General features: G+C 43.3%; 1 protein-coding gene across 2 annotated transcripts; it reads left to right on the forward strand.

The window, feature by feature from the left end:
- YBX1 (Y-box binding protein 1) lies at positions 320 to 19,417 on the forward strand. 2 transcript variants are annotated; one of them, XM_018042673.1, is made up of 8 exons: positions 320 to 696; positions 1,388 to 1,451; positions 11,054 to 11,087; positions 13,795 to 13,884; positions 14,182 to 14,484; positions 14,598 to 14,680; positions 17,930 to 18,195; positions 19,027 to 19,417. In XM_018042673.1, the coding sequence occupies exons 1-7, from the start codon at positions 531 to 533 to the stop codon at positions 18,162 to 18,164; spliced, it is 975 nt and encodes a 324-aa protein (XP_017898162.1). In that variant the 5' UTR covers positions 320 to 530; the 3' UTR covers positions 18,165 to 18,195; positions 19,027 to 19,417. The 2 variants fall into 2 exon arrangements, with proteins under 2 accessions (XP_017898162.1, XP_017898165.1); XM_018042676.1 differs by lacking the exon at positions 13,795 to 13,884 and having other exon boundaries at positions 388 to 696.

The following is a 26,660-nucleotide window of genomic DNA, read 5'->3' on the forward strand; positions in this document are numbered from 1 at the left end:
GGTCAGGCCGGGTAATCCCGGCGCAGGCGTCTGGCCGTACCTTTCCTTCGGCCAGGACACAACCCTGGACCTGGAGCCGGCCCACCCCGGCTGCAGCCTCGTGAAAGTCACGTCCCCTCTTGCCCGTCCTCTCAGGTTCTCTATGGTTCTCGTGGTGACTCTACTCTAATTCTAGTTCCGGTCTCTATGGCGGCAGCAGAGGCAGGAACGGTTGTAGGTCGGCCGAATTAGCCGCCTAAAGGCCAATGAGAGTGGAGGAGTGAAAGACTATTAGCCAATAGAAACTAGGAGTTGTGGTCAGGTGGTGAGATTGACAACACTATTGACCAGTGAACGATGCTTAGGGCGGGTCGCTCGCAGGGCTTATCCCGCCCGTCCCGCCATTCTCGCTAGTTCGATCGGTAGCGGGAGCGGAGAGCGGACCCCAGAGAGCCCTGAGCAGCCCCACCGCCGCCGCCGGCCTAGTTACCATCACACCCCGGGAGGAGCCGCAGCTGCCGCAGCCGGCCCCAGTCACCATCACCGCAACTATGAGCAGCGAGGCCGAGACCCAGCAGCCGCCCGCCGCCCCCGCCGCCGCCCCCGCCCTCAGCGCTGCCGACACCAAGCCCGGCACGACGGGCAGCGGCGCAGGGAGCGGCGGCCCGGGCGGCCTCACATCGGCGGCGCCTGCCGGCGGGGACAAGAAGGTCATCGGTGAGAACCGGACGTGGACGGGGGTGGGGCAAGTAGGGAAGTCTGGCGGCGGAACCGTTACCCGAAGCGGGGCGAGCCGGCGGGCGCGCGGCCGGCGGGGACCGTCTCGGCGACGCGCGGCCGCCCCTCCCCCAGGCCCCCCTACTCGCGCCCTCGCGGACGCTGGCCCGCCCGGTCCGCGTGCCCGGCAAGCGCGCGCGCGCGCCGCCTCCCGCGCCCCCTGCGGACCCCGCGCGGCCGCGCGCCCCTCCCCCTGTGCGGCCGCGCGCCGCCGACCGCGTGTGCGGCGGGGTCCCTCCCCTCCGTGCCCGCCGGCCGCGTGCGCCCGGGCCCGCACGCCGTTGTTCCGTCCCCCACCCGCTCCCTTCCGCGTGTACCCTGAGGGCGCGGCGCGCCGCCTACGCAGGCCGGAGTGGGCCGGGCGGCTTCCCCCTTCTCACGTGCTCGCCGTCTCCCGCGGTCCCCGCGCACACCCAGCTCGGGCCCGCGCCCTGGGCCTGACCCGGGGCCTCTGCTGCGGTGGGTTCACCCACGTGGACCGTGCGGATGGCCGGCAGGCCCTGGGGAAAAAGGCTGTCAGGTGGCCATGGGTCTTTGCCAGGGAATGCGTGAGCCACCGGATGCTGAAGCGTGGCGGTTTTGAAAAAGGACGTCTAGTAATTGTGGGTTTTTTTTTTCCTCTCTCCTTCAGCAACGAAGGTTTTGGGAACAGTAAAATGGTTCAATGTAAGAAACGGATATGGTTTCATCAACAGGTGAGATGACCGCCGCTGAAGCCCTGTCCTGCCTCTTGCATTGCTCTCCTCCATCTGTAGGCTTTAGGAACTTGGGGTTGTTGGCGCTTGTGTAGGTTGCCATCCCTGGTGTAGGGCTAGTGGGGTTTTGTTTGCCTTGGTGACCGAAAGGATTAGGAGACGTAGAGATTGTCTTTGTTTTGTAGCTAAATGTTGATCTCTAGCTAACTTGAAAGATACAAAGCGATTTAAAAGGCAGGCGGAGTGAGTGAGAAAAAGCTAAGATCTGGTGTGATTTTGTTAGGCTTAGACCCCTCGCATTTTTATCCGTCATTCTTTTCTATGTTACTGAAATTGGTATTTGAAATTGTGAGCCGCTGTTTACTATGTAGGTTATTTACAACTTTTTAACCTTTGGAGGTAACGTGCTTTGACAATGCAAGTATGTCATTTTGACTAAGGTCTTACTGCCTTATTCCTCCTACTTCCTTGTCCCCCCAAATCGTACCTGTTAAAGCTTTGGTTGTAGCTTACAGTGACCTTAGTCCACGATTACATTCGTCTTTGTATTTGAAGGCAGAGCTGCAAACTGCATCTTAAGGATTAACCCTTTGAGTTGTTTGTAGCAGTGGGATGGTGACGGCAGTTCGCTCACAGTGCTCTTCGTGGTCCCTGTCAGCCGGGCATCTTTTCCAAGATGGCTGCCCGGGCTGGTGGTGCAGCTAGAGGGTGTAGAGCAGTGTGCGTGCTGACAGCAGTGTTGGCCTTACAGGTGTGATGCGGTCATCGCAGCGTTTTATTTCTTAACACCTCTATTACGCTGGATGTTTGAAAGAACTTCAAGAGTAAGAAGTAATACCGAATGTTTCTGAAATGGACTCTACTGAGGGAAACCAAGTGGGCAAGATCAAGCCTAGACACACAATTGGCTGGCAGAAACCCACTAGTTACTCAAACGCTCAGAAAGCAAAAGAGATTGTAAGCATTTGACGGTCTGTTTTCCACGTTTGCAGTTGAGGAAACATTTTGTTTCTTCCAAAATCTTTAGGAATTTTCCATCTGTTCTTACACTGCCTTGGGACAGGCCAAGGCCACATTTTCTCATCAGTTTTTTGATAATGGGTTACTAGTGAGGAAGGCAGGGACTGCTTTGATGCCAGTGTTTGACCACTTTTTAGGTGATCTCTGAATTTGTTAATATTTCAGTCTTACTCTGATTTTACTTTGGCCTCACCCTTAAACCAGTGGTTTTCGAATTTGTGTGCTTACCTTGAAAGGATAAAAGTACGCATTCCTGAGTTCATTCTTCTTAGCTTAGATTCATTGGGTCTGGAGTACATTTTTAAGAATTCCAGGTGATAATAGCCTGTGAGCCTTAGTTTGAGAAACACTGCTTTTGACCTTTGACCCAGTGTGGTGATAGGCTGTCACAGGTGTGCCTATTAGGAGTGATCTATAATTTGCAGCCTTTTAAGTAATTTGTGTGTGTGTTTTAAAGATTGTGGCATATATGTGCCTTCTGTTCTGCTGCATTTGTTAAATGGATCTAGATTATATTTGTAGGTGAACAATTGATAATCCAAGATAAAAGCAGTTCTTCGGGTTCTAAGTTTATTCTGTGAGATACCATTCCTTTATCCATTTAACTTGTAATCAACGCTGTTGATCATCAGATAGGACAAGTTAAATGTAAGTTGGCTTTTAATGATCCTTTGTTTGGATTGTCTTAACCACAGTGTTTTGTCAAACTAACTGGTTCAAATAAATGTGCTTCACATTTCTAAACTGGTTGTCTCAATGATTCAGAGACTTTTGAACAAGACGCTATAAAACCTAACAGAAGTTAAGTCCAGGAGAGGTTTACCTTGCTTAAGGGAAAATGTATAGCAAGTGGTTCAGGGCTGTAGGCACCTGGCTTTCCTGAGAGAGAGAGTGTGTGTGTGATGGGTGCTGTTTTTGAGGATACAGTGTATGGGATGATTGGTATAGGTCTAATTTTAACCTTGGGATTCTATGAATTATGTATTTTAGGTTCTTAAGTTTTTAAGATTTGTTAAAAATACATTTTTAATGTAAAAGTCCCCTTTAAAGGAATGTATTTTCATTACAAACTTTTTTCAGTCTGTTATTGCTTGTGATAATTGTTAAAGCCTTATTAGAATTGTTTTTTTAAGGATTGTATTGTATGAAAGGTGCCAAATAAATAAGACTGTTGATTTTAACACAGTAAGTTTTTTGGCTTTGTTTTCTTAGGCTATGTAGTCTAGGAATTCATTGTTATTCCTTTGTGTTCTGTGACTATGAAAGATAATTGGATTATGTGACTAGAGGGGTTTATTAACCCCCAGAATTATTTTTCATTTTATAATGAAAAACTTCACTCAGGACTATTTGAGATAGCATTAGAAGGATGGCATGGGGTCAGTCTTTTCAGGGTTTGATTACTCTGATTTTGAATCTAGAAACTGTTTCCTCTTTTGCTTCCAGGTGTTGAGGATTAATCCATGCTCACCAAATTTAAGAAAGATTGACATGGATCAATAACAACTTATTTTCCAGTTGGACATGCATCTTTTAGTGACCAGAAAAGAAATATTTTTCTGTTATCCAGAGTAGTTAAAATGCTAAATTAATTGTAAGGGGTGGCCAAGAAATTTTGAGCAAAGAGAATCGAATACAGAAGAGATCACAAACTGGTAATGTGCCTAATCTGTGAGTTTTTAAAGAGCTACTATTTTAGTTTGGGGGCCTTTAGTTCCAAGTAAATGAATATCAGCTCGCCAGTTACATGTTACCACCTGTAATTGGGGTATGCATTCTCTTTTACCACATCTTTCAGGCTTAGTTTTCTCCTGTTGTTGACTTCCTTTCCTGCCTGGCCTCTGTTAATGCATTTGTGTTTATTACTTATTACCCAGGGTCTAAGGAAAAGACTCAGCTGTCCCTCCCTAAAAAAATACTATATCATGGCTCTCAGGTTTGGTCTCCCTTTAGGGGGACTCCCTATTGGGGATTTCATGTGTATATAACTGATTCTTCATTACAGTGGTGGTAAGAGTAGCTAATGTTTATCAAATATTTATGCCAGGAACTATAGTAAATGCTTAAAGTCAACTAATGGATTTAATCCTCAACATTTCAGGTATAGGTGCTATTCCATGGCACAGAGAGATTGAGTAAACTTGCTCCAAGAAGTGTGGTTAGTAAGTAGCAGAGCTGAGATTTGAATTTATTTTCTCACATTGGAGTTTGTCTGCCCTAACTGTCTGCCTCGTCTTCGTTTGTTTGTTTCCGTATGGTTACAGACTGGGGGTGGAGGTGGTATTCTTGGCCATTTGAAAGATTCTTAAATGATATCTAGCCTGTCACTAGGACCCCTGTTCGCTGCTAGTTCCTCAGATTTGAAAAGCTTTCTACTTCTCACTGCCTGTTTCATGTAGTTAGGGATTGCCGTAATATAGTACTAGTTTAGTGGGCAGATTGTCTACCGAATATTGGGAGGCAGTTAAGGATTTATAGGAGAGAGTACTAGGCTTTATCTTTAAATTCATTCTGTTTTTATATGATCTGTGAATCAGGAACCAGGTTTGCCTTTTAAATGTTGTTTAAAAGAGAAGAAAATATACAGCAGTCTGACCCTACAAAGCCTGTTTTAAATATTTACTTGGCTCCACTGGGTCTTAGTTTTCATGTGGAAGTCTAGTTCCTTGACCAGGAATTGAACCCAGGCCCCCTTGCGTTGGGAATGTGGAGTCTCGGCCACTGGACCACCAGGGAAGTCCCACAAAGCCTGTTAATTTTTAAAGTTTGTAGACCTGTAGAAAGATGATTGCCAAGCCTCTTAGGCTATTAAAGTCAAACTGATCATAGCTTGATGACATGGGAAGAGCCAAGAAATCATAGGTAGTCTGTAACATAAATGAGTAAATGCTGTGGCACTAGAGAAAACTTGAAGATTTGATGGTGTGCTACGTGACTGAGCGACTTCACTTTCACTTCAAGGGGGCTGGAGGCGTTAAAAGATATTTGAATGGTCCCCCAAATCTGATGTGTCATTGGCAGTCTTTTCAAAAACAGACTGTAGTTCTTAAGACAGTGGCTTGTATGCAGAGCACTCTAGGATTGATTCATGTGCTGGTTGTTAGGCACTGATTGTGAGTTGGCCAGAAGTCATTTCACTAAGTTGTTGAGAGTTGAAGCTTTTGTTTTTATAGCTATAGGATTATAAGTTAATTTATGCTCTTGGGCATATTAAATTATTAATGGCTTGGTGTGGTGGCCTTCAGATAATGGTGTAAGAGCATTTATTGACATGTCTCCTTTCGGGCAATACTGTGGATTGGCACCTAGTGAAAATAACTAAAATTTTCCTAAAATTTGAAGTTGGCTACATGCTTTTTACCTTCATTGCGCTACATTAGGGACTTTGAAGAGCCTTTCATTTTCCTTAGATACCTGCAGGATTTCCTTTTTCTTTGGCATTCTCTTAACTTAAAATGGCGTCCCCTTTTCTTCAGTCTCTTGCTGTCTGTGTGATTTCTTTTTCCTTGATGTCACTACTGTGACATCTTATATGCTGAATAAGAGCAAAATTGTATCAGTTCTTTTAGATAGGTGAGAAAGCTGTGTTTTCATTGTAAAAAATTTTTCAGTAGCGAATAATGTTCTGTGAACACCAAGAAGTAGAGAAACTGAATGTAAAAAAGTTCAATAGTTAATGTTGACCATAATATTGAAGTGCTAAAATTCATTTGACTTGTCTTTGCCTTTGTTTTTTAAGGCCACTAGGAAACAAACTTAGATATTTGACTTCATAAATAAGGCAGCTTGCCCAAGATTATGTAGTTAATAATGGGAATAGCCAGGATTCCAACCTTGGCTCCAATGATTTTGGTAAGGAGCTCTTAACCGTTGGGTTCTATATCTCATCTTGCCACTCTCGCCTCCTCCTTTGATTGATAGGCCTTCAGTTCAGTTCAGTCACTCAGTCATGTTTGACTCTTTGCAACCCCATGAATCACAGCAGACCAGGCCTCCCTGTCCATCACCAGCTCCCGGAGTTCATTCAAACTCAGGTCCATCGAGTCGGTGATGCCATCCAGCCATCTCATCCTCTGTCGTCCCCTTCTCCTCCTGCCCCCTATCCCTCCCAGAATCAGAGTCTTTTCCAATGAGTCAACTCCTCGCATGAGGTGGCCAAAGTACTGGAGTTTCAGCTTTAGCATCATTCCTTCCAAAGAACACCCAAGGCTAATTTCCTTTAGAATGGACTGGTTGGATCTCCTTGCAGTCCAAGGAACTCTCAAGAGTCTTCTCCAACACCACAGTTCAAAAGCATCAATTCTTCGGCACTCAGCCTTCTTCACAGTCCAACTCTCACATCCTTACATGACCACTAGAAAAACCATAGCCTTGACTAGACGGACCTTAGTCGGCAAAGTAATGTCTCTGCTTTTTAATATGCTATCTAGGTTAGTCATAACTTTCCTTCCAAGGAGTAAGCGTCTTTTAATTTCATGGCTGCAGTCACCATTTGCAGTGATTTTGGAGCCCAAAAAAACAAAGTCTGACACTGTTTCCACTGTTTCCCCATCTATGTCCCATGAAGTGATGGGACCAGATGCCATGATCTTCGTTTCTGAATGTTGAGCTTTAAGCCAACTTTTTCACTCTCCTCTTTCACTTTCATCAAGAAGCTCTTTAGTCCCTCTTCACTTTCTTGTCATAAGGGTGGTGTCATCTGAGTATCTGAGGTGATTGATATTTCTCCCGGCAATCTTGATTCCAGCTTGTGCTTCTTCCAGCCCAGCGTTTCTCATGATGTACTCTGCATATAAGTTAAATAAGCAGGGTGACAATATATATCCTTGACGTACCCCTTTTCCTATTTGGAACCAGTCTGTTGTTCCATGTCCAGTTCTAACTGTTGCTTCCTGACCTGTATACAGGTTTCTCAAGAGGTGGGCCAGGTGGTCTGGGATTCCCATCTCTTTCAGAATTTTCCACAGTTTCTTGTGATCCACACAGTCAAAGGCTTTGGCATAGTCAATAAAGCAGAAATAGATGTTTTTCTGGAACTCTCTTGCTTTTTCCATGATCCAGCGGATGTTTGCAATTTGATCTCTGGTTCCTCTGCCTTTTCGAAAACCAGCTTGGACATCTGGAAGCTCATGGTTCACATATTGCTGAAGCCTGGCTTGGAGAATTTTGAGCATTACTTTACTAGCGTGTGAGATGAGTGCAGTTGTGCAGTAGTTTGAGCATTCTTTGGCATTGCCTTTCTTTGGGATTGGAATGAAAACTGACCTTTTCCAGTCCTGTGGCCACTGCTGAGTTTTCCAAATTTGCTGGCATATTGAGTGCAGCACTTTCACAGCATCATCTTTCTGAATTTGAAATAGCTCAACTGGAATTCCATCACCTCCACAGGCTTTGTTCGTAGTGATGCTAGTTTCTAAGGCCCACTTGACTTCACATTCCAGGATGTGTGGCTCTAGGTGAGTGATCACCCCATCGTAACTATCTGGGTTGTGAAGATCTTTTTTGTATAGTTCTTCTGTGTATTCTTGCCACCTCTTCTTAATATCTTCTGCTTCTGTTAACATACTGTAATATGCAACTGTGTTTGGTAATTCAGCTGCTGTATTAGACTGAATGGTGGCGGCCTTCTAGATAGAAATTCTTGAGGGTAAACCATGTCTTATTTTTATTTCTGGTGCTTAGCACAATGCCCAGTTAGCTAGCACAAGTAAATACCCAACGTTATTAAAGAATTGAATGAGGCCTTTGGGTTTGCTGTTCTTTCGTTGTCAGTCCTGTGGCTACGGTAGATCAGAGGAAGAACTAATAAGGTGGAATAATATGGAGGAATAGACTTTGGAAAAAAGCTAAGAGTGGCAGTAATTGGGAATCAACAAACCCACACAGAACAGAACTGGTTTTATGTGGCTTGTGAGCAAAGAATGGCGTTTACATTTCCCATGTGTTGAGGGTGGTGAGGGGGCAGTATGTAGCAGAGCCCTGGTCCAGTTACACAGAATGTGACTGTGTTGCAGGTGAGGATGTGCAGAGATACTCCACCTGGCTTGTTATTTATTATTGTCCTCTCCCAAAATTAGAGAAACCGTATCCTGTAGTCTACCTGGAAATAATTTGGAAATAGGTAAAATTTCCGGACGGTCCTTTCTGAGTTTTCAACTTGATAAAGACCAGGGCCTGTAGAGTCAGATTCTACCACTGTAAGCAGATGACCACATACTTCATTTTCCTAATTTGTAGAATGGGTGGTAATATAAGTAAAAGCACCCACCTTGGCATTGTGAGGATTGGTATGGTAAAATGCTTGGCAAAGTATCTGAAACTTAAACCCTCACAGTATAAGCTGTTACGTATTGCTTTTCCCCTGTGTAACAAGTTGCAACTAGATCAACTGACTAGAGAAGTATTTGGTGAATTTTTTAAAATTCGCTTTACAACCCTAAAGTAAGATTCATAGACAACTGCTTTTCTTTTTATTGTGGTGTGTATTTTCAGTCTGTAAATACCTATTTGCAGCTACATTAGAAAAAATGATGTTAGCTACCCAGGTCCATGGGCAGCAGCATTGATAGTAATGAAAAATCTCTCTCTTGAAAGTTACCTCTTTTTTTTTTTTTTTTAAGGAAATTTTGATGCATATTAAAACCATAAATTCCTTCCCCCCCCAAAAAAAAAAAAACTCAAGTAATAAATTTACTTAATGGAAGTCCAGTACCAAATGTCCTTTACCTTAGTCATCTGGCAAGTCTTATATCCTTTACTCGCGGTAATGAAAGTAACGCCCCCGTCTTTGGAACTACCTTAGAGCTTGAAATTCAGTCATGTTGCATCTGAAAACTATTGGTGGCTATGGAATTGTGTGATGTATGTGGACCTATTTGACAGATGGATACTCCAGCTGGCTGTTAATTCCTAAGTGTTCCTAATACTCAATGGGGCTTCCCTGATGACTCAGTGGTAAAGAATCTACCTGCCATTGCAGGAGACTCTGGTTTGATCACTGGATTGGGAAGATCCCCTGGAGAAGGAAATGACAACCCACTCCAGTTCTTTTGCTTGGGAAATCCCATGGACAGAGGAGCCTGGCAGGCTACAGTCCATGGGGTTGCAGAGTCAGACACGACTTAGTGACTAAACAACAATACTCAGCTAGTTTATAAGGTCAGTTTTCACTCACCCTGCGTTGGGTGGAGTGTGTGTGTTTGAAGAGTTTAAGTTAATCCTGTTTGTGAGAATGTCAGAATGGGATTATGATATTCCCATGCTGTATGGATTCTCTGGTGCATAAACACTAGAATGGTTAGTCCTTTCTCAACTCTGACCTACTGACAGCAGGGTGGGGTGAGTCAGGAAAGGTCTAGAAATGTTGCTTCTCCAGGGGTTCTTTTTACTAGTAGTATCATCACATTAATTCCCAATCTCTAGAAAGTCAAAGCATTCACCACTGCCCCCTCACTGCTAACATCCATTCATTCACAGTTTTTCCCCTATTTAACAACAGACTAAAGATTGGTGTGGGTTTCCCAGGTAGTTCTGTAGTAAAGAATCTGCCTGCAGTGCAGGAGACCTAGGTTCAGTCCCTGGATTGGGAAGATCCCCTGGAGAAGGACATGGCAACACACTCCAGTATTCTTGCCCGGGAAATCCCATGGATGGTGGAGCCTGTGGGCTACAGTCCGTGGGGGTCACAAAAGAGACAACTAAACAACAAAGATTGGTGTAAAAATGATGTCTTAAAACGAAGTAAAAGAGGGTTGTGTGCTAGTGAAAAATTGCATTCATCTTCACTTCCTGGTTTTCTGGCACAAACAAGGCTTGCCATGTGAATGATGTCAGTATTGGTAGTGTTCATATTTGTACTTCATTGTAATCTGTCGCTTTACTTTAATCAGTGCTTTCTGTTCATGGCAACGTTGAACAGAAAATACATAGTTCCCATGTACTCCAGGCCTTCAGATTGTATCCATGACCACCTCTGCTATACTGTACCAAGTGATACATTTGTTTAAATTGACAAATCTACATTTGACACCATTATTTATTGCTCAAAGTCCATAGTTTACATTTAGGGCTCACTCCTGGTATTGTACATTCTGAGGTTGTCCTTACACCTTCAATGAAAGTTGAGAATTGGGGATGGTAAAGATGAAGTAGGAAGGAAGGTGGTTAATTGATGAGAGTAGGTTCATGATCTCTTCTACTTAAGTTAGTAACAATGTTCTTAGAGAGAGGAATGGCTTGTGCTGGAATACTTTTAGTGTTTAGTAGAATGAGAAGTGACAATATATGTTGCTAGTCACTTCTGTCCTCTTAATGGCTTTGTAGCTCACACTTTTTATTTGCCTTTTTCCTTTTGTAGTCCTTCTGAAGTAGGTGGTGAGACGATTGTTAGTAAAACCATTGTGATTTACTGGTTGTGTTTCTGTTTCGATTCTTAATTTCCTTCCTAGTGGCTGGTTGGCAGCCAGGGAAGTCTTTAAAAAGGGGAAGGGAAGGCACAAAGGACCAAGCGTATTCTTAATCTTTGGCAACATGCATCGTAGTGTTCAGTTTTCTAACTTGTTCTACTTGGTTCTGTCTTGTAGGAATGACACCAAGGAAGATGTATTTGTACACCAGGTGAGTGCTCCTGTGGCTATTTACACTTCTGGCTCAACACTTGTGAGAAGAAAAGGGTGTATGTCTTCTGAACTATTGTTCCTTGTAAAAAAAGGTTTATTAAGTCCACTTACCAAACAGTTTAGTTCCCACAGGAAGAGGGGTAGTACAGCTTAAATGTGTACATTAAAACATTGTGTTGGCAGTTCACTTAATTAAAATAGGCCTTTCGTGTTGATATTTTGTTTTGTTAATAGCTGTAGCTTTTTTAAATGTTGAATTCACTTGATTCCTTACACTAAATTTTCAAACCTAATTTCAGATAAACTGAAAACCTCCATTAATCTAAATTCGAACCATACTGTTGCTGTCCATAACACACTCAAATGCTGTTAGAATTACCTCTGACAGATGACAGTAGTGATGGGGGAAATAGGCCAAAGCTGCAAAATACATTGATTTGAGACAAATGTTGAAAAACTGGACATTGTAGCATAGATCCTTCTGTTTATTCTAAAGTACTTTGAATGGGTAAGATATGTTTTTATGTTTGGAGAATTTTTACCAGCTTGGCAAATTTAGAAATCCTTGCTAGTTGAAGGTTAAGTGAAAGGGTGGTATGGCAAGGTTGGTAATTGCTTATTGAATAGTTTTTAGATTAGCCTCAGTGTTTGAGAGGGAAAACTGCCAGGATAGGTGCTGCATGCCAAGCTCTCGTCCACAAGCACTATTTAAGGGAAGTGTTCGGGGAAACTGTAAACGTTAAGAAGTTTATTGTTTAAGCCGCTGCCAAGTGAACACTGATACTTCAACCTTAAGTATATCATAGGCTTCATTGGACTTAATTTTTCTCCATAGGAATGCAATGGGTAGGAAAAATGTTTAGGAATGCATACTTCTATGAATTCTGCCGGGGGGAGTGGATTTGTTTTTTTTTTTTTTTTTTTACTGAGACTATTGAAATATTATTGACTTGTATTGAAAATCGCTCTTTAAGAACTTTTTAACCACTGTACTGTGATTTAGACATCAAAAGACAAAGTCAGTCTCCACACTCATGCCTTTATTCAGGCAGGTGTGAGCTTGGCTGGCAGCATACTTCCTTGGAAAGGCTGCCTTAAGTTGGTGGTGTGTAGCTCTTTGCATTGACCTGTAGACCACTCAATGACAATTGAGAGGGAGTCCAGATCAATTTCTAGGTACATCCAAAACCCTGTTCAGTAATCATAGGGTCAAACATTAAGTATGGAAACATTTAAATTCTAAACAAAAGACTGCTCAGGCAAAATATTGTATTAAAACAAATGTTTGTTTTATAAAATTGAATACCAATACTTAATCTGTTTCTTACTTCCTTCTGCATATTTGAAGGAATTTGCAGACTTGGGTACAAGAGACAGACAGCAAGGCTTGCCAGTCTTGCTGCCTTTGGGCAACAGTGAAGGGTCTGGGAATGTGTAGGAGAGAATTGATACTGACCAAAACAAGAGTTTGGGGTTTTAATTAACCCATATTTCTGCTATCCCCTATGACTGCAGATAATTGAGAGTTACATGAAAGGTATGGAAACTTTGTGACAGTTTAGATGACAGATGAGATCGATTATTTGGCTGAACACATGTCACCCACTTGTACCAACCCACAGGTTGTCACCAACATGCTTTCCTCTTTATTTTGGAGGTGGTTTCAACATTTAGTTGTTTCTTAGGACTTTGGCTGCTCAGGTCTTGGTGGTGTTACAAGGAGACTGCAGTTCTGGGCAACTTTAGCTTAATTGGCTTCAGATTTGTTGGTTGTCCTGCCTCCTCTGGAATGGAAATGCATGGGTGATCCCATAATGGATACCGCTGTGATATAGTAGAATGAACATGGGATTTGGAGTCCCGAGACCTGGATTTAGAAAAGTCCATACTCTGTCACTTACTTTGTGACCTTGGGCAAGTCCCCTGACTTTTAAAGCCTGTTTTATTACCCTAAAAGAGGAATGAATAATGATGCCTCACATCTTCATGATGCGATTGAGTGGGTAATGCATGAAACTACTTCATGGAAGTATTAAATGTGAGATGTTATTCTTCCCCTTTAGTTTTGTTATACAAGTCTAGAGAATGAGTAACAATGAGAGATTTAATGTATTCTGGGGAGGTAATAACCCACAGAATATTAAAAAGTGTCATAGTTAATTCATGGGAATTGCATTTCCATCGAAGTATTCCCACAATCAGGTTGGAAGGGATTTTGGTTGACATTTGTAACAGAGTTTGATATGGTAACACAGGGACAAAGTTGGTTTGGTCAACTTTGAAGCATGCAAAACTAAACTCGCCTGTCATCTAAACTGGCCCTGTGTGGGGCTCGCTTCTACTATTAAGTGCAGTCTTTGGGGATAGGTGGATATCCTCATTTTGTTCAAAGCTACATATAATGCTTTTGCAAAAAGCATTTTAAAATATATGTTTATAGTTGTGTTTGTCTTGCGTGTTAAATGACTTGTTTTAGTTTGGAAAATAGTGATAAAATGCTGGGGCCTTGTAAGATTGGAGTATTTTGGTTGAGGTTGGGGGTAGCACTGGTCCTTGTTTTCCTAAATTTATTGATGGTTTGGTCTTATTTAAAGCTAATTTTACTTGTATATCCAAGTTAAAATAATATTGACTCTGGTACATTTTAAATGAAAAAGCACATTATTCTCCCCTGTTAATCTATTTTTGGAATGTGATATTACTAGACTGCCATAAAGAAGAATAACCCCAGGAAGTACCTTCGCAGTGTAGGAGATGGAGAGACTGTGGAGTTTGATGTTGTTGAAGGAGAAAAGGTGAGGATGCTTTTTGTGTAAAGGTTTGACTTCAGTATGGAAATATTTTGGAGATCTCATCCATTAGGATGGTGGCTCTAAGGTGGATGGATGGGTCAGGTGACCACTTGAACACAGGTGCACCAACCCTAATGTGCTGGCTGCAGATAGAGGGCTACCTCTTCAGAACAGTGAGGAGCTAGTGTTAAATCATTTCTCTGCACCCCTGGCCACAGAGACCCTTTTGTACTTTTTGTGTGCGTTTTGCTGCGTGTCCTTAATTCCATTGTCACTATGACTATATGATGGCTTTTGTAGGGTGCGGAGGCAGCGAATGTTACAGGCCCTGGTGGAGTTCCAGTGCAAGGCAGTAAATACGCAGCAGACCGTAACCATTATAGACGCTATCCACGTCGCAGGGGTCCTCCACGCAATTACCAGCAGAATTACCAGAATAGTGAGAGTGGGGAAAAGAATGAGGGATCGGAGAGCGCTCCCGAAGGCCAGGCCCAACAGCGCCGGCCCTACCGCAGGCGGAGGTTCCCACCTTACTACATGCGGAGACCCTACGGGCGTCGACCACAGTACTCCAACCCTCCTGTGCAGGGAGAAGTGATGGAGGTAAACGGATTTTATTTCCTTCTAACTGCTGCTGTATTCAGACTTTTGTCTGGTTGGGGTTTGCGCTAATGTAAATGGAGTAAAATTTGGCTTGGTCTCCATTGCCTTTTCAGGGTGCTGACAACCAAGGTGCCGGAGAACAAGGCAGACCAGTGAGACAGAACCTGTATCGGGGCTACAGACCACGATTCCGCAGGTGCGGCTTGCGTTTAGAGTTGGCTGGAGCGCGTGCTACGACTCGGCAACAGCATGCTGCTTCTGCAGGCTTTTTCAGTCATTTGTCTGTTAACACTTCACATTTTCTTTCATCAGATGCCTAAGAGGTGAACCTGAAGTCAGTTATCTTTGAGAATGTGTTCTTTGCATCTTTGCTGGCACTGGTTAAAAACAGCTTTATAGATGTGGTCTACTTTTTGCAGTTGGTTTTGTTTTTGTTTTACTCTAATGAGGGTATGGAATTTCCCATTTCTGTCCTTTAACAGGTAAGAGAATGGTAGTTTAAACTGCATTGTATTATAACTTTAAGACCTGATTCATTGGGAGGGAGGAAAGTAAAGGTAAGCATACCTTTTTAACAGAAGGTGTTTAATTATTAGAGGAATTAGGGTAGAGCTTCACAGGCCAGATAGGTTTAATGCATATAGGTAGTAAAAGGTCTTAAGCATCTGTGTCTAAACCTAGACACAGATACCTTGTTGAAATACTGCAAACAATCACAATGTCAGCTTTTAAATAGTGATGTGTTTATCTGTGGTAGTGATAAACGGTCTAAAATAGGCTTTCATACTCTGTCCCTTTAAATCCCAAGGGCAGTATCCTTGGTCTACTTTTTGTTACGTTGTAGAACTTTTCCAATTTTCTACCTATTTTCATTGGTGTGTTTAAAAACAGCACATGAATTTTTGTTGAGTGCTTCAGTTTTATTTAATGGTCTCATTTGAATATATTTATTATAATCTATCGATGAATGCAGGGCTTTCCAAACTACTTAGTCAGGAATTTTTTGTTTGAATAGTAAATGACACATGCTACTTATAATCCAGGGGGTGAAATGGTTGATGCAGATCCAAGAGCAAATTGTGAGAAATCTGAGATCAGTATAGCAGGAGTTTTGCTGAAAGGAAGATAGATGAGGTGGCAGTAAAGGGAAAGGAATCATTAAGAAAGGATTTTTTTTGTTTGAGAAATAAGAGCTTATTTGTAGGCTGAAAAATGCAATTTAAAAAAAAGGATACTTGTCAGAATTATCTGCTGCAGCTATCTTCAGTTAGGATTGGGTTTGGTCCATGTAATGGGATGTCTTTTGCTGGGAACCGTGGATGTTGCATGTGTAAAAAGCCAGAGTTTATGGGCGCCAGTGTGTTGGTGAAGTCAAAAGGAAAGGGGTGAGAGGTTTGGGACAAATATGTGAAATTATCTGTAGAAGAGAAGTAGGTGAAGTCAAGTAACAGTGATCACAAATTTAAAGTGGGTCCACCAAACATGCTTGTGTTTTTCCAGCCATTTTGAGCAGCAGCCTCAGATTAAGCAGAGTTAGATTTGTTCAGCATTTGTCTACTCAAAGATACTGGGTTTGGGTTTGATGATAATCATTAGTGGTAGAACTTGCACTTCGAGAGAAATGAGAGAAGAGGATTAAGGAAGAGTTAAGGGACAGAATGATCGATAGGATTGTTGGATTATAGGTCCTAGTGGAAATAAGAGTGGGAGAACAAGACTCCTGGAATACACCAGGAAAAGAAGTAAAGGGTGACTAGAGAGTGGAGTGCTTGAAACTGAGAGAAGCTAAGTAGCAAACAGGAGTTGCATGGGAGGCAAAGTGGCCGCCTCGTGCGAAGAGCTGACAAGTTGGAAAAGACCCTCATGCTGGGAGGGACTGGGGGCAGGAGGGGAAGGGGACAACGGAGGATGAGATGGCTGGATGGCATCACCAACTCGATGGACGTGAGTTTGAGTGAACTCCGGGAGATGGTGATGGACAGGGAGGCCTGGCGTGCTGCGATTCATGGGATCGCAAAGAGCTGGACACGACTGAACGACTGAAATGGACTGAAAGAATCTAAAAGCCCATGTTATGTGGAACTGTCGTGATAATTACAGTAGGAAAAGGGCAGTAAAATGGAACATGACATTAAGATTTGAAAGGTGGGATTTTAGAATTCAAAAGGCTACAGGGGAGGGCCAGGGCAGTTTTGCCAAAGACTGGTCAGGAGTTCCCAAACACGTGGGAAAACCGTTTCAGGAGAAGAGGTGGTGGGGGCTGTGGGGGGCGGGGGAAGTTGGGAGGGGTAGGTGGAAGACTGGAGGGGTTAGAGGTGAGAAATGGAATCGTAAATAGTTAGAGCTGGAATGACCTACACAGGTGTAAAGGCATGCTGGTAATCTTGGTGTTTAAAGTGTGAGACTCAGTGGATTTTAGTATATTCACACCAGCCCCTGGCTGCTGCTTTCCTTGTCTCTGTATTTGCCTAGTTTGTGTCTGGCTTTCACCTCGTGTATTTGTCATTCATGCCTTTATCATTAGTACTTGATTTCTTTTTATGACCAAATCAGGTTCCGTTGTATGGATATTACATTTTGTTCTTTGTTAACTTGGTTGATGGGCAATTGGGTTATTTTCACATCTTGTTGTGAATGTTAAAATAATGCGTGGTGGATATTGTTTTGGATACAGATCTAGAAGTAGAACTGCTAGGTCATTTAGTCTCCAAGCTGTTCTACAAAGCTGCTGCACCATTTTATAGCCAGACCAGCCAGCAATGCATTGAGGGGTTTTTCCACCCCCTCCCCAATGTGATTGTTTTCAGCTCTTCTGGTGTGTATGAAGTGGTTTTGATCTGCCTTTCCCAAACTAATGGTTGCTGTGTACTTTGATTTATATAAAGATAATACCTTTTCTCTGGTTTTGATTTCTGCTTTTTTTTAAAAAAACAAATGTTCATCTATAAAGTTTAGCACTTGTTTCCAAACCTGGTTACTTTAATACCCATGTTTTTAAATAGCATTAGGGTATTGATGGTATTGTACAGCTTTAGTCCTTTCATGGCTAACTTTGGAATAGGTTTTACTATGGGTATTTTGAATAATATGAGTGTGTTGTTCAGTCACTAAGTCATGTCCAAGTTTTTGTGGCCTCATGGACTGCAGCACTCCAGGCTCCCCAACCTTCACTTAACTATCTATGAATATATTGGGTATATATATGGATATATTGGGTAATATGAGACTGTTAAAATCAGTTTTAAGCGGTCATCTTAGTTTACACTTCCAAATCCTTTTACCAAGTCATCATACTCAATTTGTGAAGTAAAAACCAAGTTTACTCTTTCAGTTTTGATAAATTGCCTGCATACCACTTGATAAACAGAAAGAGCAGATGTGTTGACCTGGTGACTTGATTAAAGAAAGGTTTTATCATTGCAAGCTTCCACAATGTTCATTCCAGGGGCCCTCCTCGCCAAAGACAGCCCAGAGAGGACGGCAATGAAGAAGATAAGGAAAACCAAGGAGATGAGACCCAAGGTCAGCAGCCACCTCAACGTCGGTACCGCCGCAACTTCAATTACCGACGCAGACGCCCAGAAAACCCTAAACCACAAGATGGCAAAGAGACAAAAGCAGCCGATCCACCAGCTGAGAATTCGTCCGCTCCCGAGGCTGAGCAGGGCGGGGCTGAGTAAATGCCGGCTTACCATCTCTACCATCATCCGGGTAAGTAAGCCTCGATGGCCCTCTGGGCAGTCATGAGTGATGTCCATTAATGAAAGAGAGGAAAACCCAGTTCATCAGGTAAGGTAAGCCACTTAAACTTACAGTGTCTTCTACCCAAACTAATCTTAAGATGACTTGAATGTCATTTTGTTAATGGATTGTATATCAGAGCCATACTTTGGCCTAGCTTTGCATTGTATCTTTTGTATTAGGGCTTTTTTGTCAACTTTCTTGGATGATTTTAAAGTAAGCTGGAGAAGGAAATGGCAACCCACTCCAGTATTCTTACCTGGAAAATTCTGTGGACAGAGGAGCTTGGTGGGCTGTAGTCCATGGGGGTTAAGAGTCGGACATGACTGAGTGCACACACAAACACCAGTAAGCTGAGGAAAGTCTTGCTAACTACAAGTAATTACATTATGAGATTCTTCATTTTCAAAAATCAGTGGGATGGCTACTCAGATTAAAAACGTAGGTGATGATGACCAGGATGGTCTGTTTACATGGTGGCTTTGGCATTACATCATCAATTCTAAAATTAAGAGGATTCCCTTTTTACTTGATTCTAGGAGACATGTATTTGTCTCTGTTTGACTCTAGAATTATCATTTTCAGCCAGTGAGACTTTTTCCCCCTATTTTGAGTGTCAAAAGGTCATTCAGAACCTATGAGTAATCATTCTTATTATATAGCAATGCCCACTCCTGTTATGAACTGCTGTGTAAAGGTAAACCAGTATGAGATGTGTTCCTGCCTAGCTAATTTGATATACTGAAAGATTGCAGTGAACTATAGAAGGTAATTAGAAAACTTTTTTTTTCTCTCTTACAGTTTAGTCATCCAACAAGAAGAAATGAATATGAAATTCCAGCAATAAGAAATGAACAAAAGATTGGAGCTGAAGACCTTAAGTGCTTGCTTTTTGCCTGTTGACCAGATAACTAGAACTATCTGCATTATCTATGCAGCATGGGGTTTTTATTATTTTTACCTAAAGACGTCTCTTTTTGGTAATGACAAACGTGTTTTTTAAAAAAAAAAAAAAAAGCCTGTTTTTTCTCAATACACCTTTAAAGGTTTTTAAATTGTTTCATATCTGGTCAAGTTGAGATTTTTAAGAACCTCATTTTTAATTTGTAATAAAAGTTTACAGCTTGATTTTTTCAAAAAAAAAAGTCAACAAACTGCAAGCACCTGTTAATAAAGGTCTTAAATAATTGTCTTTGTTGTATATTTCTGCCTTGCTTTTTTAGTTTATAAGTACTTAGCTGGTTATTAACTTAAATCTCTGCAGATAGGTGATACTTAGCGGTATTTACTCAAGGAAATGCTCTTAAAATGTGTAATCATTTGTTGAGTAGCATACCTGTACTGGAAATTAGAATTTGCTACGATAATCTGGCCATTTTCCATTCAGTGAGTTCCTTTTACTGGGAGGCAGTGGTAAAGAGAGGGCATGTTCTAGTGGAAACTAACAGAACTGTGAGTTATTTCAGCCTGCAGATTGAAGGACACCCACCTTAGCAGATATCTGCCGCAGAGACTGCTGTACTCAGTAAACACAGCTCAGCTCCTTTACTTGGGTACTAGAGATGGTAACCACAAATGACGGAATGCTTGTGGGAAGGCTGCTTAAAGAATATAGAGGTCAGTGACATTCATTTTGTCCTCAGCACCCTTGTAACGTAAGCGTGTTCCATATTTTATAGTGTCTTACTTTCCTTTATGGAATAATTTGATGACTGCTATCCAGAGACATTCTGGACCATCCTGGCCAGTTTTGGAGACCTTGGGGATATACAGTTGGCTAGAGAGGCATATCTGGAAGTCATGCGGTGCCGTGTGCCTGTTCAGAATGGGCTTGGCATTCACAGAGCTGAGAGTTGCTTTGCAGTGGTAGTTTTGGTTCAGGGGACTGGTGAATAAAGTGGGAAAAAATAGGCAAGTAGCTGGGCTAGTATCAGTTAACACCTTGAAATGCCTTTTCTCAATTTGGGACCAACTCTTTGGATGGTATGGACAATTGAGCACTGCTCATGGTATGTAAAATGTAGTGGGGTTTTTTTAACAGTTGCATGCATTAGGATGTATGTTGTGGGAAATGATTTCAACATTGCTTATATAATCCAATAATGTAAGAATGTGATTTTGAAAACCATGGCAAGGAAGAAAGCTTTTTGTGATGTAGCCTTGCTGCCAGTGTTGCAAACAGAACATTGTTTTTCTCTTGTGTATTTTTCTCATGTCACCCAGCACCTCATGCTGAGTTCACTATGTATGAGGACTAGACAGCCTAGAGGGGGCGGTGGCCGCAGTCCTCTGCTGCAGCGACTTCCTCTGACAGCTCTGCCCTAGCTGCTTACCCTTGAGTCAGGTTTTCCCGCTGTAAGTTTGAATACCTCATGTTCCTGAAGAGCTGTGCAGCTGGAGCACAGGAAGATGGTAAGGAACTGAGTGCCAGTTCAGTCAGATCAAGTTTGTTGTCTGTTATTCCTTTAAAATTAATTTAGGATGCTTTTGGTTTCTGTTGAAGCTCGTACTGGGTGGCCTAGGCAGTCAGGTAATACTTAAGGAATAGGTGATAGTGGTAACAAACCAGAAGAGCCTGTAGTCAAGAATGGATAATCAGTAAAGAGCGAAAATTTATTTCATATAAGAAATACAGTAGTATCAAGGAAATGCATGCAGAACTAAGTAGCATTTTCCAAAAATCTGGGAGGAAGCAAAACTATTGAAAGATGTTAAAGCTAAATGAAGATTTACATGTTCATGGATATTAAGAATGATGTCAATCCATCTATACAAATTCTTTTTTTTTTTTAATGGCATTTTTGGGTTTTAGAAAAGATGAGAGATGGGAGGTTAGAGGAGAGAAAAGGATGTAAAATAGTTGTCTTGGAGAATAGGAAAATAAGTATACCAAGAAAGTAGAACTGCCAGCAGGTAGAGGGTTGGGTTTCACCCGAGCTTGGCCAGCTGAATCCAGCAGAAGGGAAAAAGGGTAAAGGTACAGAAAGCAAATGCAGAGGCTTCGCTGGTGGCTCAGTGGTAAAGACTCTGCCTGCCAGGGCAGGAAGTGGGTGCGTTCCCTGGTCTGGGAGGATCCCACGTGCTGCAGGGCAGCTGCAGCTCGCATGCTGAAATGCCTGGTGCCTGAGCACTGGAGCCTGTGCTCTGTGACAGGATGAGCCAGCACAGTGAGATGCCCATGCACTCAGCACAGCTAGAGAAAAGCCAGGACAGCAACAAAGACCCAGCACCGCCAAATAAGGCTTAAGTGAGTGCCAAGGTAAAGCTGATGCTGTTGTCCTCAGCGTCCACTTCCCTGGTCCCCAGATCTAGGAGGTGTATCCTTATTAGTGAAAGCCGATGAGAGCACATAGCTTGCTTTGGTGATTGAAGTGAGTCCGTGAGCTGACACGGTTCCAGAGTGATCTGGTGGGGTAAAAGTACTAGTTAAGGAAGGTGGGAGAATGAGATGCTGGCCTTAAACCAACAGGCGTGGAGACCTGGGGCACTGGTAGTGACAGTTCAGGTTAAGATCACGTGTGTGGAAGACCGGACCGGAGGTAAAGGGGTCAAAAATAGACCATGGTGTTCAAAAGGATCCTGAGTGTTGAAATTCCCTCAGTGTTGATAGAAGTAGGTGTGGTGAAGGCCCTGGAATGTCAGGGAGTGCTGCTGGATCGTGAGCTTGGCTTGAAGGCATGGGCTTCAAGGAAGTTTGAATTTAAAAGTGGCAATGGTGTAATCGAATTAGCCCACCATCAGGCACCACAGTACTCTGGGTTTAGAAAAAGAAAGCCACTACTGAAAGCTCAAAAGAGAGTGTCCTCAGCACAAGTCTGCGGAGAGGTAGGCTAAGAACATTCAAAAAAGCAGCTAGTGGCTAAATCCACAGGACAGGGCTGGGCACAGTGGGGGTTTGAGAAGCGATACTGAGTCAGTAGAGGAGAGCTGATAGAAATTAAGGTAGTGGCGCTGAATGGGAGTTGAGCATCTGGCAGAGCTAAACAGGCAAGTATAGTTCATGACAGGCTCATTACTGGGGTTCTATAGTTGCGCCAAGGCTGGTAAGGCTGCTTTTTGGCTGAGGAAGGAGCATTCGTTAGGAATTCTGCCACTCCCTGCTCTGAATGGTGCCTCAGATATTGGAGAGCCTGCTTAGATCCCTTCAGTCTGGCTGGCTGGCTTTTAAAAGTTATAAATGATAAAAAGTCAACTTGCATGAATACCTATCCGAGTGATGTTTAGCACCTCTTACTGGCTTGGGGCAGCCAGCTGTACAGCCCTTCTGTCTGGGTGATAAGGGGTCTGAATGATGTTTGTATATTATATTTTTGGCTGGCTGTAGCTTGTGGGATCTCGGTTCCCTGAGCAAGGATCAAGCTTGAGCCCTTAGCAGTGAAAACGTGGAGTCCTAACCACTGGACTGCCAAGGAATTCCGATGAATGACTTTTAAATAGGATAGTTACATTTTAAGTTACTCTGGGACAGAAAAATGGGACATTGTTGTAGAAGCCCAGATAAGATGAGACCATAGATAAGGCAGTAGGAAAAGGTCAAATTTGAGATGTTCTCAGAAGTTGCCGGTTTGAGGGGACTAGCTGACTGTGGAACGAAGAAGAGGGAAGAATCTGGTGCGATTGTAGAATGGTGAAGAAGACAGAGCTACTTGCTAGAACAGGGGCTGCACAAACGGGAGGGCTCTGTTTGCTTGCAATGTCTGGGGAATCCATAGGGAAGGTGTGGGAAGCAGATGTGAAGCTAAGGAGTGGGGTGTTGACCGCCCATCAGGTGGCTTTTGAAAGCTGTGGCTGGAGAATAGAGTGGAGCCCCGAAGATGTGAGGAATCCAGGAAGGGGAGCATCACGGAATCATGGAGAACCAAGAAGTGGTTCAGTGGGCATCAAAACCAAACAGTCCAAGAAGGGAGAGGCTGAAAAGTGTCCCTTGGGCTCAGCAGCAAGGAGATGAAGGGGGAGAGCAGGCTTGTGGAAGTGTGAGGGTGTCCCCAGACTGAGCAGGTGAGTGGTGACAAGGGCTGCTGCATGCTCAACCTTCCGCATCTCAGTAACAGTCCATCCTTACAGGTTCCAGCCAAAATCCTCAAGTCTCCTGACTTCTCACTTAAAACATTCCACATCCAACGAGTCTGCAGATCCTCTTGGTTCTGCCTTTGATGTACCCAGCATCGGACCACTTCTCACCACCTCTGTCCACAGGGGTCCAAGCCTCTTGTCTCTCACTTGGATCGTTGTATGTGCTAGGTGAGCTCCCTGCTACCAAATTTCCTGCCCCACCTGTCTCCAGCTAGTCCTCTTAAAAACTGTGTCAGACTCTGGGTCCCTTCTCTGCTCAAAACCGTTTAGAAGCTTCCAGTCTCACTTTTCAACAAAAGTCAACACCCTACAGGAGTCTTCACAGTGGGCCCCACTCCCACCTTTACTGCTTTCCCCCTGGTTTACAACAGCCTCACAGTTCTCTTCCTGGAATGTGCCAGCATGTTCCAACTCAAGACTTTTACTTCTTGACAGGAAGACTGTTTCCCCCAGGAACTAAATGGCTTTCTCCCTCTGTTATTTCAGGGAAAGATTAGGAAGGCTTTCCCTGACCACTCTTTAAAATAGCAGCCCGTCTGTGCCCACATCTGACCTCCCTGCCCTGCTTGACTTTTCTCCATAGTGCACATATATGATCATAGGCTAATCAATAGTGCATATTCTTTTCGCCAGAAAGTAGAGGGCAGAGATAACTTGTTTGTGTTTTGTGTTTGCTTTTTCCCTGATACATTCGAAGATCTACAAGGGTACAGAGTAAAAGCTCAGTAACTTATTACGCTGGGAAGAAGTGGGATGACGGAAGTGAGGGCTGCTGCTGGAAGGGCAAGATAAGCTGGTAATGTTAGACCGATTTATGTGTTAGCCAAATAGGTGCTCTTGAGAGTGACAGGGATTTGATTTCCAATCACACTGGGATGAAAAGACTGCCCAGGAGTCCTGGTCACTCCAGAGATACCAAATTTGAAGGAAGAGTTTGTTTAGGATGAGGAAACATATTTATGTGGGGTTGGGGGAGAAGGGGCCAAACAAGAAGAGCTTTGTGATTCTGTGGTACAACCAAATGCCTTGTTTACCCTATGCATAAAATTCAGTTTTCAAAGATCATTTTGAGACACCAGGATGAAAAGGTGATTTGCAGTCAGAAAACCTGAATTCCAGTCCTACCAATGAAAGTAGAGGGTAAATAGTACCTACTTCCCAAGTTTCTTACGAAGATTAACTAAGAAGAATACCTTATGTTTTGTTGTTCAGCTGCTAGTGAAGTCGCTCAGTCGTGTCCAACTCTTTGAGACCCAATGGACTAACCTACCAGACTCCTCCGTCCATGGGATTTTCCAGGCAAGAATGCTGGAGTGGGTTGCCATTTCCTTCTCCAGGAGATCTTCCCCACCCAGGGATTGAACCCGGGTCTCCCACATTGTAGGCAGATGCTTTATTGTCTGAGCCACCAGGGAAGTCCTGTTCAACTGCTAAGTCATGCCCTATTCTTTGCAACCCCATGGACTTCAGCATGCCAGGCTCCTCTTTCCTCCACCACCTCCCAGGGTTTGGTCAAATTCATGTCCATTGAGTCAGTGATGCTATCTGACCATCTCATCCTGCCCACCCCCTTCTCTTTTTGCCTCCAGTCTTTGCCAGCATCAGGATCTTTTCCAGTGAGTTGGCTTTTGTCACCAGGTGGCCAAAGTATTGGAGCATCAGTTAGTGCTCAGTAGGCTGTTACTATAGTAATTTTAAGTATCGACTTAGATAGGAGCTCTGAACACTAAACTGAAATTGTGGTGGCCATGAGTATGACTTGCAAATCTCTAACTGATCCAAGATGCTTTGCTCTGAAATCTGCCACCATGTTTGCCCTGAGGCTGTGCTTTGTAAGTGCTCCCAAGCCAATCAATGAGTAAGCTCAGCAGAGTTTCTAAAACAGTCCTGTTCCTGGAAGATACTGAACTCCTCTGACAGCTAACTGACTTAGACTCCATGGTATTCTATGATTCTTCAACCCAGTATTCCTTCACTTAGGCTTGATGAGCCCCCTACCCATTTTTTAAAGGTGTTTCCATAGTAAACGTCTTGCATTTTAATCCTGTTGTGGGGAGGGTGGGGGTCTACTGCTTGGAGAACCCAGACTAACATAAACATCACAGAAAAGTAAGGAGGTGAGGAAGGATTCTGGGAAGATGACCGAGTATGAAGCACCAGGAATCTGTCCCCGTAATCTCAACAAGTACACTGGTAGAATTGGTCAACCTCCAGGGAAGACATATGGTAAACTGAGATTAATTGGGGATTTTGGTTCTTCATTCACCAGTGACTACCCAGCTCAGCTCTAAGGCATGCAATTGTTCCTGGAGCTCCTTGCACATACCTTGCAGCAGCCAAAGGGAGCAATAAAGACCCCGTCCCTAAATACTGAGATTGTGTTCTGATTGTAGTCAATCGGCTGTTTCTCATCAAAGAGGTGCAAACACAAAGATAGCAGTCGTCGTCGTTGTTGTACCTACCCTCATTGTTGCAAGCCTTTCCGCTCCAGCTGAAGGGACTTTCAGAGGAGCCTGACTATATTCTCTAGTTGACCTCCACACCCCCATCCTGTGAAGTGAAGTCACTCAGTCGTGTCCTACTCTGTGACCCCCATGGACTGTAGCCTACCAGGCTCCTCCCTCCATGGGATTCTCCAGGCAAGAGTACTGGAGTGGGGTTACCATTTCCTTCTCCAGGGGATCTTCCTGACCCAGGGATCGAACCCAAGTCTCCTGCATTCCAGGCAGACACTTAACCTCTGAGCCACCCTAGTTGCTGGCAACTGAAATAAAGCAAAATTTCCACCAAAAAGAAAACAAACTAGGCAAAATACATAATTTTTTAAGCTTTAAGAGATTGAAATACAAACTACTAGGCTAGGTCCAGGAGAGGATGAAAGTAGAAAAGTAAGTGATTTTCAGGGCTTCCTTTCCCCTGGATGTGTTTGAAAATCTAGGCGAGAGAGCAGAGCCTGGGTGCTTATCTGGAAGCTTAAGTTTGCTGGCCTGGAAGAGGCAGTTGCAACTGCTAGAGGGCCCACTGAGCATGTGAACCCTTGTGTATTACCCCATGCTTTGAGTTGAGGACTTTGAATTGTTACCATGGTAGTAAATTAACCAACCCTCACATAGATTGCCACCTGACTTGGAGTCATATAGGGGCCCAGAGATCTCAAGCCCTAGACTTCAATAAAGGTGATCCTGAATTGCTCGTTCCACTGCCCCCCACCCCAGGCATCCGGAAGTAAAATATTTTTGGAAAATAGTATAATCCTAGGCTTTGAATTATTTCTATAAATGTTTTACAAATGCCAAATCAAGCATACATTCAAAGATGATTAGGTCTACAGGAGACAAGTCATCACGAACAAGGACTAGTAG

This window comes from Capra hircus, chromosome 3 (assembly GCF_001704415.2).
Source record: "Capra hircus breed San Clemente chromosome 3, ASM170441v1, whole genome shotgun sequence".
Lineage (NCBI taxonomy): Eukaryota > Metazoa > Chordata > Mammalia > Artiodactyla > Bovidae > Capra > Capra hircus.

Coding starts and splice junctions, on each gene's coding strand:
- YBX1 (XM_018042673.1), top strand. CDS start 531: ATGAGCAGCGAGGCCGAGACCCAGCAGCCGCCCGCCGCCCCCGCCGCC. Junction 697..1,387: donor CGGGGACAAGAAGGTCATCG/GTGAGAACCGGA, acceptor TCTCTCCTTCAG/CAACGAAGGTTTTGGGAACA. Junction 14,681..17,929: donor TACAGACCACGATTCCGCAG/GTGCGGCTTGCG, acceptor TGTTCATTCCAG/GGGCCCTCCTCGCCAAAGAC.